This window comes from Patagioenas fasciata, chromosome 2, assembly GCF_037038585.1.
Source record: "Patagioenas fasciata isolate bPatFas1 chromosome 2, bPatFas1.hap1, whole genome shotgun sequence".
NCBI lineage: Eukaryota > Metazoa > Chordata > Aves > Columbiformes > Columbidae > Patagioenas > Patagioenas fasciata.
Genome location: NC_092521.1, coordinates 101,522,616 through 101,538,021, shown reverse-complemented (window position 1 = coordinate 101,538,021; position 15,406 = coordinate 101,522,616). Strand labels below are relative to the sequence as shown.

General features: G+C 41.5%; 1 protein-coding gene across 10 annotated transcripts in view; it reads left to right on the top strand.

The window, feature by feature from the left end:
* ADNP2 (ADNP homeobox 2) overlaps positions 1-15,406 on the top strand; it is a 43,108-nt gene that overhangs the window by 15,794 nt on the left and 11,908 nt on the right. Inside the window, exons 1-4 of one of the 10 annotated variants that reach the window (XM_065832903.2) lie at positions 5,626-5,763; positions 8,395-8,544; positions 11,148-11,303; positions 13,867-13,986. In XM_065832903.2, coding sequence (XP_065688975.1) covers positions 13,879-13,986 — 108 coding nt within the window. In that variant the 5' untranslated portion in view covers positions 5,626-5,763; positions 8,395-8,544; positions 11,148-11,303; positions 13,867-13,878. The other 9 variants (XM_065832900.2, XM_071804639.1, XM_065832901.2 and 6 more) reach the window with 9 other exon arrangements.

The following is a 15,406-nucleotide window of genomic DNA, read 5'->3' as shown; positions in this document are numbered from 1 at the left end:
CAAACGCTGTCTTTAGCTGCCCATAGCAGAAAGGCTGAAAAGGTAGGCTAAGAATCTGTGTGTATAAGTTTATCACACAAATTACATGTGGCATCAAGCACTACAGGAAAGTTATTTACTGATAGAACTTAAACAAGGAGAAAATACAGGTGAGAAAAATATAGCTCATTCTTTAAATATATTCTCCAGCTTAATAAAGTTCAAAATAATGTAGAATTGTTGAAGTTCTATTAGATTTTGTTGGCCTTATTAGCCCTACTGTATGACCTGAATATGTACTTCTACAGAGTTATTCAGTTCCCTTTGATGTTGGTAGACATACACCTATCTAATTCCAGAACCTAGGGAAAGTTGAGCCAAACTTGAAGGGGTGTTTGCCATTACAAACACAACAACTGGCAACACCCAATACATTGTTATAACTGAGTTTTAATTCCATTTCTAAAAATAGGGAACACCCTAAAATATCAGAATTGTATGTGCAAAGTGTTGGCAAAAGCAGCAGTGATTGTTTTTTTTCTAACATTTTCTTTTTTCCATTTCTAGACTTTAGAAATTATGAAAAGCAGACTGAACTGTGTTTCCCAATGGAATTCTCAAAGTACAAATATTTGCACTTACTAAGGAATTGATTTCCTGTGTTACTGCACACGCTTTATGGTTATTTTTGATCAGATATATCTAATATTTCCAGACATACTTTTTTCAAATTTGGCTAAAGCACTTCTATTGTAAGTGAAACTGAGAATTTGCTGATTATATTTGAAATTCAGAAATATCAGGTTATTTCTAAAACTAATTTGATTAATTTTGAGTCTGAATTAGTAACTGAGATACTAATTACTGGATGGACTAATTCCTCATTCTTTTCTGGTTACCTTTACTCCTTAGTTTGATTGAATTATTAATTCTTGTCAAGAACATGATCTGGATTTTTAAAATCCGTCTTTCTTTTAGACAAATAAGTCACACAGTTTAACAATAATTTTGAATCTATTTTTGTAGGTAAAAACATCCTGATAAACTTTGTTTCGTTTAATGAAGAAAGTGATGTTGCTTCAGCTATAATTAACAAGCAATTGTGATAAATTCTTCTTCTGGAAATCTTTACATTGTGCTCATTTAAAAAAAGCCCATATGGAATATGATGAAAGGTAATTTTATTAAGTATTGAAACTATTACAACTGGTTTAGGGATAAATATCAAGGACAAGTTAACTTGGCCTAGATATTGTATTCTGGCATATGACATGATCTATTAGTTTCGTTAATATTACCTAGTGAAGACTGAGGCTAGAGACAGGCACATGTTCATATTACCATTATTAATGTGTCTCATTTCAGTACAGAAATTAAGACCTATTATGTACTTTCCAAATGAGAGCTTGGGTTTTAAAGAGTTCTCAAGAAAGACTCATGCTACCTGGTTATGACAGTGTCTCACAGCAGACAGTGAAAACAGCAAGTTGCAACTAAAGATTTTTATTATGGTAAATGAGGGAATAACCTCCTTGGAAAGAACTTCTTTATCAATTTTTTATTTTTACAAGGGTACTCAGTTTTTTAACTGTGTCATCCTTTTAATTGCTCCGGCACTGACTTGACAATGTGCTTTAAGCTGTAAAAACTACCAGACTTTTTGAATATGGTTACTTTTTCCATAACTTCTAATAGCCTGGCACTGTGTTTTGCCTTTTTGTTGTGCTTTGGTTTTTTGGCTTCCTTTTCTTTTTCTAGAAGAGAGGCTCCTTTTCTCTTGATAAAAACTTACTTGAAAATCTATTGCATTCAGTAAGAGGCTTTCTAGTCTTCTGTGGAATTTGAGGCTGATCTAAGGGGATTTGCTGTGCCAACTTGCATCACAAACCCTAAGCACAGCAGATATCCTGCTATTTTAATTAGACTTAAGTGAAAAGTACTTTAGCTCTGAATACATTATTTTGTCTGAACTAAGGAATTCAGCAGTTGTAACTGTAGGGTATTGTTACTTAGGAAGGTGGCATTAGAGAAGGTCTCTTGCAGGAAGCAGAACCATCTAGGTCAGTATTGGTTTGGGATCTTACTCCAGGACCTGGAAGGCAGCTATAGAAGTTAATTCTCCTGACTTTTCTATAGATTCTGAGGACTCCCTTCTGCCAACCCAACCACTGACTGCATACCTGCAGGTAGATGCTCTTTGCTCCTGCTGTTCTGCTTGGAGAGAGCTAACGGGAAAGAGCTGAAGTTGTGAATCCACCCACAGGCAGGAGAATACGGGGCTAAGGTGCTCATGAGTCACTCTGAAATGCCAAAGCACGTTCTTGCTGTTGTTCTCACTTTCTCCAGACCTGAACTGTCCAAAAGCATAAGCAAAAATATTATTTAATATGTTACTTAAAATGTGACTTATAGGGCATAACTAACTAAACAAATATTTAACTCCAGTATGACAGAAAAGCTACATGTAATTAGAACACAATTCCCAAATTTCTTGATGTTTGAAATACACTTCCAATGCAAATGACGAATCTCATTGGATTTAGTTGATCAAAGCAATTCCTTTTATTGTATGAAAAGCTGACTGATCTTTTCACTTTGTACTCTTCTTTACGCTGTGTGTTTCTCACTTCTCTTCAATCTATTGCCCTCAAACCCACTTCTTTTTATATTTGAAATTGTTGATGTATGGGAAAAAATGAATATATACATTGTGCCTCCCTTCTAACATTACCCATTTTTATTCTTCCAAATCCTCCTCTTAAATTAATTTTGCACGTTGCTATCCTATTTGGTTTTTACAAGGGAAGGAATTTGAAGTCTAGTCACCAGTTTCACTTTGGAAAGTCTTCAGCACGCACTGGAGGCTGACGGACCAACTTCCAATGTGTACAATTTAATACTGGTCCCGCAATGTGAAAATGTAACCCCCTTTCCGAAGTGAATGAGCACTAGCTCTACCTCACTTAAGTAGGACCTGAGTTTGCTGAATACACTGCACAATGTGACAGCTGGAGATGAACAGATATCAGATTTACAACTAAAGTTATTAAGTAGGTACATTAAATTTATGCACTTTATAAAGCAGTTCTCATTTTTACAACGTGATAGAAAACACTGGCTGATTTCAAAAGCCATCTGGACATGATCATGGGCAAACAGCTCTAGGTGGCCCTGCTTGAGCAGGTGGGGTTGGACTAGATGGCTTCCATAGGTCCCTTCCCACCTCAACCATTTTGTGGTCCTCTGAAAATCAGGAGATATTTGACAGTATTGTTGTAATGTTCAGTGATTAAATACCTTTTCACAACAGTTTTCCCTTAATCTTTTGCTTAATCTTTTCAACATATCCATAGTTTGAAACGCTCTGCAATTATTTGGTGATGCTTTGTTGCAACAGAAGTTTAATGTTGTTGGTTATGTTGGAGCCATTGGGCATTTCCATTTTGGCAGAGCCATATTTCATTATTTTATTTGATGAATTATTACACAGCAGCTAATGACTTTATTTTAAATGCTGCATTTTAATGTCCCTCTTTGCACTTCATAATAACTGTTTTTATATTGTGGCCATATATCTACTATGAATAATTTATCTTTCATAGATGGCTGCCCTTTCTTCCATTCATGTTTTTGAGTTTTGTCTTACCTTGAACCTTAGTGCATACACAATGGTGCAGAAAGTAAATGGCTAATGAATTTATATCAATTTTTAACAATAGAAAGTTATCACCCCAAACTCTCCATGCAACTAACTATGGTGGAATGCACTTATCACAGTGTTGACTACAAAAGTAAATAATTTTTGTGACTACTACTGAAAAGAAAAAGAATATTTTTCTGTCAACATGAACATTTTATTAGTATTACTTTTTGACAAGATACCAGTCAGTCTACTGCTGTGGCCTTCAGACACTTCGCTGGGAGTTGGCCAACACATATGGTGTGCATAGGCTGGAGCATCTCTCCTATGAGGACAGGCTGAGAAAGTTGGGGTTGTTCAGCCTGGAGAAGAGAAGGCTCCAGGGACGCCTTGTTGCAGCCTTTCAGTACTTTAAAGGGGCCTATCAGAAAGATGGGAACAGACTTTTTAGCAGACCCTGTTGCGACAGGACACGGGGTAATGGTTTTAAACTAAAGGAGGGGAGACTCTGGCTAGACATGAAGGACTTTTTACAGTAAGGGTGGTGAAATACAGGCACAGGTTGCCCAGAGGTGCCCCATCCCTGGAGACATTCAAGGCCAGGCTGGATGGGGCTCTGGGCAATCTGATCCAGTTGAAGATGCCCCTGCTCATTGCAGCGGGGTTACATTAGATGACCTTTGAAGGTCCTTTCCAACCCATGCTATTCTATGATTCTATGATATAAGCTATATGTAGACGAGAGTGAGATATCAAGGCTAGTGGCAAAATTTGCCCAGGAAGACGGCAGGGCTGGCAGGTAGTAGGTCCTGGTGTGCCAAGGATGGGATCCAACATGGCCCCACAGGCCTCCACTGCAGTGCATCTCCTGCCGTGACCTGCCTTCTACCTGCTCTGGCCACAGAGCTACATCAGTTGTCTCAGTGGCAGAAAGATGCCCGCACTGCTTATGTGACCAGTTGTCTTGGTACTTTTGGTATGGCCAGTACCTGCCAGCGCAAGGGATCGATTATATTTCCATTTTGTGCTCAGTAGAAACAATCTGCCATCATGGCAGGAGTCAGAACTGTGTTTTCTGCTTGACATCTGTTAGACACAGGTCAAGGGACCAACCTACGAAGATGTGCCTTCCACCAGACCACCATGCTTCCCAGTGCCATGGGCATGACGCCACCACATGCCCACACAACACCACAGTAGCGGTGTCCCATTGGGATCACAGCCCAGAACCCACATCACAGCTCCCACAGCTCCTCACCAGGCCACCCTGGCCACCCTGAGCCCCAGCCCCACCACAGCCACCAGGCCTGGCGAAGGAAGACCAGGATGGGGAGGTGTCAGCCGTGACATATGGGGCCTCCTCCAATGGGAAGCCTGGCTGTCAGGCCTCCCTTGTGCTATTGGTTGGTGGAGGTGGGTGGGGCCTCCAGCCCCCAGCAGAAGCAAATGAGGCTTCACCCAACATTCCACCCAAATCAGGAGGTGGCTGCTGAGTGGTCACGTGGTGACCTCACGTGATGGTAATGGTGTCATCAGGCTCCTCCCACTCCAGCATAACGTCACGCATCCAGCTCTCGCGAGAGCCCCGAATGGTGCCCCTGGCGGGCGCAGGCGGGAGGGGCAAGTGACAAGGGCACAGGTGGGTCCAGGGGCGGGAGGTGCCCCCCACCTGAGGCCCCGCCCCCAGCCGCGCCCAGCTCTTCTAGACAGCCAATGGGAGCATTAGCCCAAGTCTCTTCCTATTGGTTGGCTGCCTGGCATGCAAATGAGCCCCGACGTCACTTCCTTTGGTAAATCGAGCGCCATTTTCTCTTTCTGGCTCTGATGAGGAGCGGGTGGAGGCTGGGGTGCGGGCGCTGAGCCGAGGTCGGTCCCGGGCTCCCGCGGTGCTGATGCTGCCGCCGCCGCCCTCGCGGTGCGCGCAGTGAGCGCGGCAGCGGAGCAGGAGGAGGAGCCTCGGGGCGGGCACAGCGCGGCGCGGGAGGGGCGCGGCGGCCGAGGCTGCGGCCGGGCCAGCGCTGTGAGGAGCAGGAGGCGGAGGCTGCAGCGCGGGCTCGCGACCCGGCAGGCGGTGGCGGCGCCAGGAGTAGGCGGTGGCGAGGAGGCGGCAGAGCGGCGGCGGGCTCCCCCTGCAGCCTAGCCGGGTAGGTGTAGCGGGGTGAGGCAGCGGGGTGCGGCGGTGGCGCCGGCAGGCGGCGCTCGCAGGCGGCCCGGCCCCGGGGGCGCAGGGAGGCGGGGACGGGGGTCGCGGCCGTGGGCGGGGCGGGCTCGGGCTCCGCAGGGGAGGCGCGGCAACCGCAAGCGCGTCGGCGGGTGTCGATGAGCGCCAGCTGCAGCAGCTCGCGGGCCGGGATCGATCTCGGCGCGCCCTGCCGGGGCGCTGGAGCCCGGGCTGCACCTCGCCGGGGCGCTGGAGCCCGGGCTGCACCTCGCCGGGGCGCTGGAGCCCGGGCTGCACCTCGCCGGGGCTCGTGCGCTTCACCTGGGGGCAGGGTCCGGGGAGGCTGGAGCCCGGGTTGCTGCCGGGGGCTGTAACCCTCTTGCAGCAGTAGAGTTTCCGAGTCTCCGGCCCGGGCAGCACCTGGGGGCACCGGCGGCGTTTGTGCTGAAGCCCCGCGGTGGCTGAACCGCACCAGGCGGCTCGGGCATGGACGGCTCCTGTGAGGCCCGAGGGCGTTGGCCCGGGGCTACTGATTCCCCCGGGGGTACCGGGCGGGCAGTGCCGGAGCTCGCTGGCGGTGTCGGGCGTGCCCGTCGGGGCTCGTTTCGCTGACCCACAGCGGTGTCCGCCCTATTCTCCTGCGGGCCACGCTGGGGCAGCGATCCACCTTCCCTGGCGGAGCGGCCTCCGGGTCTGCCCGGGATCGAAAGTGGAAATGAGCCCAGCGAGGCTCTTTAACACAGGGAAGACTCACTGCTTTCCGACTAATGTTTACTAAGCAGCTGTTTAGGACCATAGATATTTTTTTTTTTTTAATTTCCATCAATACTTAAGCGATGGAAGTTCTAAGGGACCAAGTTAACAATTTGTCTCAAAGCTTGTGGACGAAAAGTCTTAATTACTTCTAGACAATACGGGGTATTTGAAGCATCTCAAGGAAAACTACAATGTGCACGGGAATAGTATGCATGCAAAATTAGAACTAAAATGTTAATGGAATGCAAAATTACATTAAATATTCTTGTGGTACTTCGGCAATGAATAAATTTTGAAAATTAATAATGTAAACAAATGTAACCTGTACAATGCAAATAATTAAAACCATTTGAATATGCTTGCCTTGTGCTTGATAGCAGGTAGTGTGAAGTTTTTTTTGTCCTGATTTGTAAATGGAATGAAAGATAGGTATTTGATTTGTTTGCTGCAGCAGTTTATAGTTCTGTACTGTGAAATTTATGAACAACTCATTTTCAACTGATAAATACCTAAGTTTTGACAAGTAAACTATTCAGGAGGAAATTAGTTGTTTTCCTTAACAGTCTTCTGTCATCTAAAATATATATATTTGAACCCCTAAAACTTTTAAAGAGTTACTATGAAATACTTACAAAGATTCTCTCTTGGGATCCCAAATCCAATTTATATTCTAGATGTCTTAGTGCTACCTTAATAAGTTTCAGTTTAATTTCAAACAAGAGGATTACTTTAGAGCAATATTTAGGCAAACTGTATGTAATAAGCATGATAAATTCTAAGCTGTAATGTGACCTGTAATTCTAATATTCATTTCATGAAAGTTTTGTTAAAAACCAGCAACAACACCCCACATCCCCTTTATAGCAAATCTTGAGATGCGGTGAAGACCACACACACAGAGTTTTGTAATGCCTTATGTTTTATCACTGGGAAATCCTTGGTTTGGGTTAGGTCTTGCCAAATGCTGGTAGAGCTGGGTTGTGTTTAAACACTTCTGCTGAAACCTGTAGTGCAGCCTTATGTTTTTCAGTTCTATCTGCTTGCTGAATTATTTGGGTTGCGGGTTATCTGTGCATCTGTGTGAAGCATCTTGAGTCATACCAGGCTGACCAGTGGTACAAACGCAGGTGTTCTTCTTCCTGGAGAAGCTGAGCTCTGTGTGTGACTCTTCTGCACACATACGCATGGATGGATGAGTCCTGTGGGATTGAGTAGGATCCATGTAGATGCTCAAGTCATCTAGAATGAATTTGGGTCCTGCTGGGGGAGTCAATCTCTGTGTGAGTTACAGTGCTCTTGGAAGGCTGTGTGAGTTTGAATGGTGTAGTTCCTTCTAACTAGTCTTGGGTAACAGAAACTTGATTGCGTGTTAATGAAGCATCACAGCAGTTATTCACACCACAGTAGCTGAAGTTAGCGATCTGAACGTGTTCTCATTTGGCTTCTTGGATAAGATGCAGTTTGATATGCTGTATCTTTATCCATGTAATCATATATCTTAATGATTTTTTACTGTGTTAGCAAATACTGACTGATGGCCATCTTTGGGTTAGGGGACTGTTTTAGTGGCTATGTGTTTTATAGCCAAGAAGACAGAAAAATTGTTAATATAAAAGATTTATAATTCTAGACCGCTAAAGGTTTCTAATTTAGTTGCACGAAAATAAGTAGATTGTTAAGTTGCACTTGAATAGAATTTTGAATTTAAGAAGATGAAGAAGCATTATTTTGTTTACCAGAACTAGTTTAACAAGTTTTATTAATTACTTTTTAAATGTAGTCAGTTTAATTTTAGTTTACAACAAATAATAAACAAGAATAGTATAAATTCTAATCAATTAACTGTTTTTCTTTCCAGGAATTAAATCTTTCAGAGATGTTAAAACACCTAGAGAAGTTGATAGGAAGCTATATGCATTTCTTCCCTCTGCTTCCAAAGGCTTTGATGGCGTCAGCATACTCTTAAATCTGGTTAGGTCTCGCTCAGAAGGCACAGATAAGAATCCAGGTAATGGAGCCGACCATGTAATATGCAGTTGAGCAGATATCCAGGTATGACTTTTGGAGGGCTTTTAAGCTAATCAGAAACAAAACTGAAGTGATGAGAGTAAAATGTGGCATGGCCAAGCTGAACTCATGTCTAGGTGGTTTCTCAGCATGCCTGACCTTCTAGCTGCTGTTTTTGCCATCCAGTGTTCTTGTTCTTTAGATTATGAGGATTAGCAGATTCCCATACTCTCATCTAGTTTTCAGGAATGAAGCAGTTATTGTTTTCTCAACTAAAATGGAATTAATTTCTTGTTTACTAAAATGAAAATCAAGAATTCTTCATTGGTGCTTGTCAGCCCTGATAACTGCTGATATACAAGTTGGTAAGCAAACCTTTAAAAATACTTCTCATTCAAATATCCCAAAACCAGAAAGTCTTTATAAAAATGTCTTCCACAGTTACTCACTAGTCACAATTTACTAGATAAAAAGGTATAAAAACTAGGAAAGATTGAATTTCTGAAGCAGATAATATGAAAGGGCAAAATTCCATGAGCCTTTTATAATTTACCTATTGTAAGTGGTTCTGTGAGCAAGAGAATAGTGGCTTGCTTCTTAGGAGCATGTATGGAGATCTGTCTTCTGTGTAGATTATCTGGTGTCTAAAAAGGCATTGCAGCCTTTTGTGAATAGGGTTTCTCTGTATCTACCTATTTTCTTGAAATGTCTTGAAAAGCCTGACTACCTAGTTTACTGTGGGGTTTTGTCAGCTATTGCATGCATGTGGAAGGCACAGTTCTGTGTCTTCCTTGCTCCAACTCCGTATCAGCTTCATATTTAATTTGATTGCATATGCTTAGTTTCCTTAGGGACACAAATGATGCCGATTTGATTTAAGGAAGAAACCTTTCACAGTGAGCACAGTGCATGGCTGGAAGATGTTGCCCAGAGAGGCTGTTGAACCTCTATCCATGGAGGTTCTCAAGACCTGACTGGCCAAGGTGCAGAGTGCCAGGTTGTGATTCATTGTTGAGCCTGCTTGGAATAAGAATCTGGGCTGAGTGACCTCTTGAGGTCCTTTCCTCAGTGAATGAATGTTAAGAAGTAGACTAAAAGGAATGCAAATTGAAACTTTTCATTTTGTGGTGACTTCTCACTTTGAAGTGGTGCAATGTTAGTATTTTTTTGCCTTTTTTTTTTTTTAATGCAGAGAGATTATAATCAAGCATAGTTACTTTGCAAACTAGTAGTATTTGTCTTTGACTAGAAGGATGCTGTCCAGACTGTTGCCTTGTTGTTTAGACTAGTATTAAAATGCTACAGTACTACTGCAAGAGAAGAGGTGCATCTGTGATGTTTGTTGAAAAGCTGAGTGTAGTTGGGTGAATATGATTACAAATGTTGTGGAAGTGAAGGGAACCTTTAAGTGTTGCATAAAACTCCAGTTTATTCTGTCATTATAGAGGTGTTAGCCAAGTGAACAGTAAATGGAGGAATAGATTCATGGATAAAATGCCTGAGCAAGGATTGAATTACCTTTTCAGAACCAAATTTGAGACATCTCCTGCTGCAATGAGTCTTTTAGTTTGCTGTTAACTTGCTTTGGTCCAGTTAATGAAAAGGTACTGTTGGTGAAAACTTTTATATTGTTTGTATTATAACTTTTTTGGAAACTACAGTTAAAAGTGGTTTAAGATAAATCTGGTTTTTAGGTTGGCAACAGGATAAAAGGTTGAAGACCCTTGGGCTAAAGTAACTCAGGTTTAATTTTACTGTAGTGCTTTCGTGTTAAATTTGCTAGTTAAGAATGGGATGTGTACCAACTAGAGATTAACTGTAGTTATTAATGGAAACAAAGTGCAAGCTAAAGTGAAGAATGTTAAAAATACAATAGAAGTAAATTAGTAATGGAAGAGTATGGATAATAAACTGTATAGTAATCAGTGAATTAGGGTGTGACCTTTATGGTGGGCCATTGTTGGTTTAATGGATACAGAGAATGTTACATGAGTAACTTAGACTATTACTCCCAAACCATTTGTTGAAAAGACCAGGTGAATAACCCTGCATGAGATACAGAAATATAAATATGTTTTGATTGAAGACCAGGTACTTGAAAACTGGAAAATAAGTAATTTGTATTTAAGCTTTGATGTGTGTGGTTGTTGTTGTGGTTTTTGGTTTTGTTTGTTTTTGAATTTTTCCTGGATTAATGACTCAGAAGGGTTACTGTTTAAGAAAACTTGAGATACATGGATGTTACATGCTATACCACCTTTGTAGACTGATGTTTCTTTTTTGTGAGATAGACATGCCTCAAGAAATGTCTGCTTCACCTTCTTCAGTAGCGTCGGTGTATCAGTTAAAGGACTGAGATGGAGGAACAATTTCCAGTGGAGCCTGACATGCTGAACCACATCTCCTTCTGGCTGATCTGAGCATGGTGACATCCTATCAGCTCTTGTGTTGCCTGCAGTGGAGTTCATGCACATAACCTGCTATCACAGAGGAACTGATCAGAAAACTTTAATCAGAGACTACACAAATTCCCAGTTGACTTCACTTTAAAAAGAGAATGATGAATGCCAGTCTAGTTACTCTGATTTATTCCATTCTGTATAGGTTCCTGTTCCCAACCCAATGGTATCAGAATGCCTTCCAGACTCATTACTACTAAAAAATACTAGAAAACAAGACCAGCATCTGTCAAATGGGGCTCCCTCTCCATTTCTCTGTACGGACCTTTCCTTTGGGGGGAGAAGAAGAGGAGAATAGCATGTGAGTTGTTCTAATTAAAAAACCTCAATTGTATGTTCTGTACATAGATTGTGTTTTGGTTGTGTGGTTTTTTTTTTTTTTTTTATACATAGTGGTAAACAGAGTAGAAAAAGTTCGGTGATTTTGTGGTTTTTGATTTGTTTTGTGGGTGTTTTTTTTTTTCTTTTGGTGAGGTTTACTTGTAGTTTCTGTCTTATGTGCGTTGAGGTTTTTGCAACTGTTTAGAGGAAAGTCTTGCCTTTCAAGGCAAAAATTTGCTGCTGACAATGGACATGCTTTTTTTAAGAAGCTTTTCAAGACATTCAGGACCATCAACACTGAAGTACTGTTTGGGAATTTTTTTTTTTTCCTATTTCTACTTGATAGAACTTGTCCTGGATGGCTGAATTGTTTAGCAAAAAGAACTGAGATATTTTAAACTCTCTTGGGTCCTCTGCCAGCTGTTTAAGAACAAAGAAATACCTGTGAAGCTCACAGTGACCTTTTTCAGTGCAGGGTAGTTTGGTTGTATTCTGTGCACTTAAATTTCTTAAATCTCAGTGTAAATTGCATTCTGCCATAATCTGGAGAGAAGGTGATAAAGGAACATACTTCTAAAGCTAAGCCCATGGGGATACCTTTAATACACAGGGAACTGAAGACAAGCTAAGCCTGTGGGGTTACCTTATGATCTACTGGGAGCTCAAGATAAGCAGCTGATGCATCCATAGCCCAGCTGCATGGGAGCAATGAAAGCCTAGCTGTTGGGGAAGTGCTGGACCCTTCCTGGTGGTGTGCTTTAGACAGCTGGGCAACCACACTGCAACAACCTTCCTATAGGTGACCCACAGCAGATCATCTGTCTTTATAATTAATCTTGCAGTAGTTGTCATCCTCCTCTGTATTTTGAACTCCAGCTATCATACCACAACTCTTTGGGCCCAGCCAGTTTCTTACCCAAAAAAGATTAACAGCTGTCCAAACCATGAGCGGCATTCTCAAGGAGAATGCTGTGAGAGACAGCGTCAAAGACGTTAGTAAAGTCTGGGTACACAACAGTCACAGCTTTTCTCTCATCCACTAAGTGGGTCACCTTCTCATAGGAGATCAAGTTAGTCAAACAGGACCTGCCTTTCAATGAACTCATGCCGCCTGGGCCTTATCACCTGGTTGTCCTGTATGTGCCATGTGATGGTGCTCAGGATGATCTGCTCCATAGTCACAGCTTGCGGAAGGGAGCAGGGTAGGCTATAAATCCACATTCTGGAGTAGGTGAAGATGATAGAGCTATAAGGATTTCTTCAGAGGAGGAGACCTGAAAGCATATGGGTATTTACAAATACTGTCACATTTTGGCATATTTAGCTATTGATGCCATATGTGAATCACGTTTTGTTTCTACTGCATTGATTTTCTTAGTACCTTATTTTATGCCAAGGTCCATATCAACTTAAAGCAGCAGAAACTTCTGCAGGAAATTTAGGTTTTGCTGGCAGTCTGGTTTGAATCATGTACATACATGATAACAAACCAAATTATTACAGAGGCTTCTCATCTTGACTCCAACATTCAAGGTGAAAGTTGTTGAATTCTGCCTTCCTAAATGAAATAGCAGTAATTTTCTGAATGGAACTTAGTAAAATTCTGATATTCAGGTTTTCTTACAAAAAAAACCCAGAACCAACCAAACAAAAAACCAAAACTGAAAAACCCCAAACCAACAGAAAACCACAGTGTAGTTACCATATATACACAAAGTGATCTGAGAGAAAAAAAAATTGTCTAGATATTTGTCTAGCTAGGAGAGAAGAAACATCGAGGATTTCCACCCCCAGCCCAATTGATATTGTTTCCTTTAAGAGGAAGTGTTGTGGTTTAATGTGAGCCAGCGGCTAAGCACCTGCAGCTACTCATTCACACCTCCTTCTCCCACCCCCCCTATGCTGTGGGAAGAGGGAGAAAATCAGAAGAGTAAAAGTGAGAAAACTTGTGGGTTGAGATAGAGGCAGTTTAATAGGTAAAGCAAAAGCCGTATACACAAGCGAAGTGAAATAATTCATTCTCCTCATCGGTGAGCAGGTGTTCAGCCATCTCCAGGACAGCAGGGCTCCATCACGTATAACAGTTACTTGGGAGGACAAACACCATCACTCCCCACCCCCTTCTTTCCTCCAAAATGTATACTGAGCATGATGTCATATGGCATGGAATATCTCTTTGGCCAGTTTGGATCCGCTATCCAGGCTGTGCCCTCTCCCAGCTTCTTGTACACTTGGCACAGCATGAGAAGCTGGAAAGTCCTTGACTACTTAGCAACAACTAAAACATCACTGTGTTATCAACATGATTTTCATTCTAAATCCAAAAGGCAGCACTGTCCCAGCTACTAGGATGAAAATTTAACTCTATCATATCAAAAACCATGATAGGAAGCAAGTGATCTATTGGGAAGTATTAATGAGGCCAGTTCTTTGGCCTAAGGCTTTTGGGTTTTCAGGATTACATTTTTCAGACTGTTCTAATATTGTTAAATGTAAGTGACTGTGTTCAAGTATTCCATCAGTGTTTTGTATTTCTTTTTCAGGAAAAGTGCAAAATGTTTCAAATTCCTGTTCAAAATCTTGATAATATCAGGAAGGCTCGAAAAAAGGTGAAGGGCATTCTTGTGGATCTTGGGCTTGAAAGCTGCAGGGAATTGTTGAAGGTAAAGCATTTGAAATAATGTAAACCAGTCTGAAATATAAACCCTTGGAAAATATTTCCCGTTTTAATGTATATATGGTACTCCTTTGCCACAGATCTTCATGGTAGGGTATTTACTTGAAGGATTACTCATGACTGGCTACTTGTATGCCAGGTGTAGAATTTAGTATTTTAGTCCATAGCATTGAAAGAAACTATTTCTCAGCAAGATGTGTTATAGATGGTGCTGCATTCTGTATTAGTAATATTTCAACAAAAGGAAACAGTACAGCTTTAGCAAACAGACTAATGAAATGTTATCTGTGTACTACATATCAGCATTTTTGTAATTCTTTTAAAATCACAAGCAAATGAAGACTTGAGTCTACTCAAAGATGTTAAATTCTCTCATGTCACATATCAAGGGCAAACCTCTGAAGGATATGTGAATTGTCAGTGTTTCTGAAAATGGGCAAACCATTAGATGTAGTAATCTTGTTGCAGACCTTTAAACTTTGTGTCCAGAGTAAACACCAAACTTGTTTTATTGAGTCGTTGTTCAGTTCTTCATCAAAAGTATATGTAAGTGTGCTGGGATGATCGAGATGAACCTAGTACCATTGTTGCTGTTTTGAGCAGAAACTAGTATGCAACAAGAAGGAGGAATTCATGCCATCAGATTGGCAAGACTAATACCAGAAAAAGTGCAAACACAGTAATGCAATTCAGTAGCTAAATAAATAACAGTGTGTTTCAGCCAGCTGATACACAGGCTTTTTTGGCTGTTTGTTATGTTCATGACTTCACATTGACCATAGCCAAGAGTTCAGGTTAATTTTGTGTGATGGTACTAAAGTTAGTTAACTCTCTGTAGGGACCCTGTTATGTCTTCTGTGGTATTTTTTCTGAAACTGTGTAAGTAAACATTTAGAACATGCTTAAGATCTACAGGCATAATTCATTGTGGAACATTCTTGGTTATTGCAGTTGAACAACGTTTGATGTATCTAAATAAATCTTATAAGACCTCAGGAAATGATGTATTTGTCTAGTATTTTCCCTTTTTTACTGTTTTTATTGTGTTGTATGTTGTCTTGTAACTAAACTTCTAAGTCAGAAGCTGTTGTGTCTTGACCGTTTGAGAAGGAAATGTTTTGACGATGCTAGGTTTTTGCTCTGAAATGGATTGCAGTGCAACTTTTTTATTTCATTATGGAGTTTAATGGTGAATGAGAGTAAGGTGTTTTGTGTTTAGTTGGTTTTTTAGGGGGTGGAGTTGGTGTGTGTTTGTTTGCTTTTGTTTCTTTCCTAATAAATGGTGAAGGTGAGGAACCCAGGTAACATTTCCATTTGGGAAAAAGCTCTATGAGATGTGGGCCAAAAAAATACCATTTTAGAAATCTTGGACTGATTTTGGTGTGACTTTAGCAGCAAGAAGAATG